Source organism: Egretta garzetta, unplaced genomic scaffold (genome assembly GCF_000687185.1).
Source record: "Egretta garzetta isolate BGI_Z169 unplaced genomic scaffold, ASM68718v1 scaffold233, whole genome shotgun sequence".
Taxonomy (NCBI): Eukaryota; Metazoa; Chordata; class Aves; order Pelecaniformes; family Ardeidae; genus Egretta; species Egretta garzetta.
Window position 1 is genome coordinate 1,306,838 of NW_009259194.1, and position 1,712 is coordinate 1,308,549.

Consider the following 1,712-nt stretch of genomic DNA (forward strand, 5'->3'; position numbering starts at 1 on the left):
GCTTCTCCTTGAACCAGAGCTGGTTTGTTTCATTTGAGACTATTATTTTTTACGCTCACTGCTTTGTGATGGTGAATGTTTTGATTTTGACAGCTTTCCAATAGAAAATTATTCCCTCAGAGCTTTTCTGGCAGCATTATTGTACACAGGCGCAAACATGGCCCTCCCTCCAGGGAAGGTGCTGTAAAAGGTAGAGGGTTTTGCTTTACTTACCAAGAGGCATTGCTACAAAAAAAGGAAGCCAGCAGAGGACAAAGCATCCCACAACTATTCCCAGTGTCTTGGCAGCTTTCTTTTCCCTGGAGAACTTGAGGAGACGCACTGAGAAATGATGCTTGCTCTTGGGGTTGGATGCTGATCCGCTCGCTTCAGGAGCATTTTTACGATGGATCCGTAGGGTCACTTCTTCAGAACGTGATCTTTCTTTCTTCAGACCAGAAGTCAGACCTTTGTTTTCCCTTTTGGCCACTACATACACTCGGCAATACATCACCAAGATAATAGCCAGGGGGAGGTAGAAGGAGCCTAGAGCGGAGAACAACACGTAGCCAGGCTCCTCGGTGATTTGACAGATGGTCTCATCTTCTGGTGCTGGTTCCTTCCAGCCAAAAAGCGGTCCAATCGATATCACCAGAGACAATGCCCAAACGCATAGTAACGCCAGGAGGCCTCTCTTCTTTGTCACTATAGTTGGGTATCTCAGTGGGTAGCTCACCCCGATGTATCTGTCTATCGAGATGATACAGAGGCTCATAATGGAAGCAGTGCAGCAAAGGACGTCAACAGCTGCCCAGATGTTGCAGAAGATTCTCCCAAAGGCCCAGTAGCCCAAAATCTCCATGGTGGCTGAGAAGGGCAGGACCGTGGAAGTCAAGAGGAGGTCGGCTACAGCCAGGTTAATTATATAATAGTGGGTAACACTCTGAAGATGTCTGTGGCAGGCTACAGAGAGGATAACCAGAATATTACCCAAAACCCCAAAAACTATCAGCCCCCCTAGAATAACACCTAGTAAAATAGCCTTTGAAATGTTCACAGGCCCCACAGAGTGGGTGCAGTTGGAGCAGTCGGAGGAGTTTCCAGGGAGGAAAGCCATGGTGAGTGGCTGACAATGTTCATGCGAGGCTGTTGTACTTTGCTCCCTTTTCAGGTAGAAAGAGTGATGAGATCAGTTCTTGGAAGGTTCAACAGGCAACATTTGCCTGGCTTTGCTGGGGCAAAGTGTTTTTAAGAACATCTTAGAAGTGCAGCACCAGGAACAATGAGAAGGATCCAGAAACGTATGAGGAAGTCTACCTTTCTCCCTAAGTTTTTACCATTATAGCACAGTTAATAGCCACTATTTCCCAGTCAAATTTAACTCTTTTTGCATTTTTCTTGGGGTGCAGAAGTGAGACTATGCAAAACTACTTTCCTACTTTCCAGAATTACAAGATGAGAAATACTAGAATTGCAGGTTAAAAATAATTTCTGCCTTTTGGGGAAGATTCGATATTTAAACAACATAAATATTCCGAAGGGTCTCAGATTCAGGTTTCTCCTGAGAGGAAATCACTGATGCTTCTAATTACTTTGTGTTAGTCCTGATTCTGCCTTACAACTGGCTTAGAAACCTGACAAGGGGGAGGCTGCTGCTGTGGCTGGGCCACAAGCGTCAAAGCTTCTCCATGCTGCGGAGCACTTGTCACTTGAGCTCCTGGACTGCAAATTAA

At 45.7% G+C, this 1,712-nt stretch overlaps 1 protein-coding gene across 1 annotated transcript in view; it reads right to left on the reverse strand.

Moving 5' to 3' along the window:
• Positions 1-1,096, reverse strand: part of ADRA1A (adrenoceptor alpha 1A) — a 14,555-nt gene extending 13,459 nt beyond the window's left edge. Inside the window, exon 1 of the mRNA XM_009635792.1 lies at positions 214-1,096. Within this exon, the coding sequence (XP_009634087.1) occupies positions 214-1,096 (883 nt within the window). The remainder of the gene's footprint in view (positions 1-213) is intronic.
• Between the last annotated feature and the right edge of the window lie 616 nt (positions 1,097-1,712).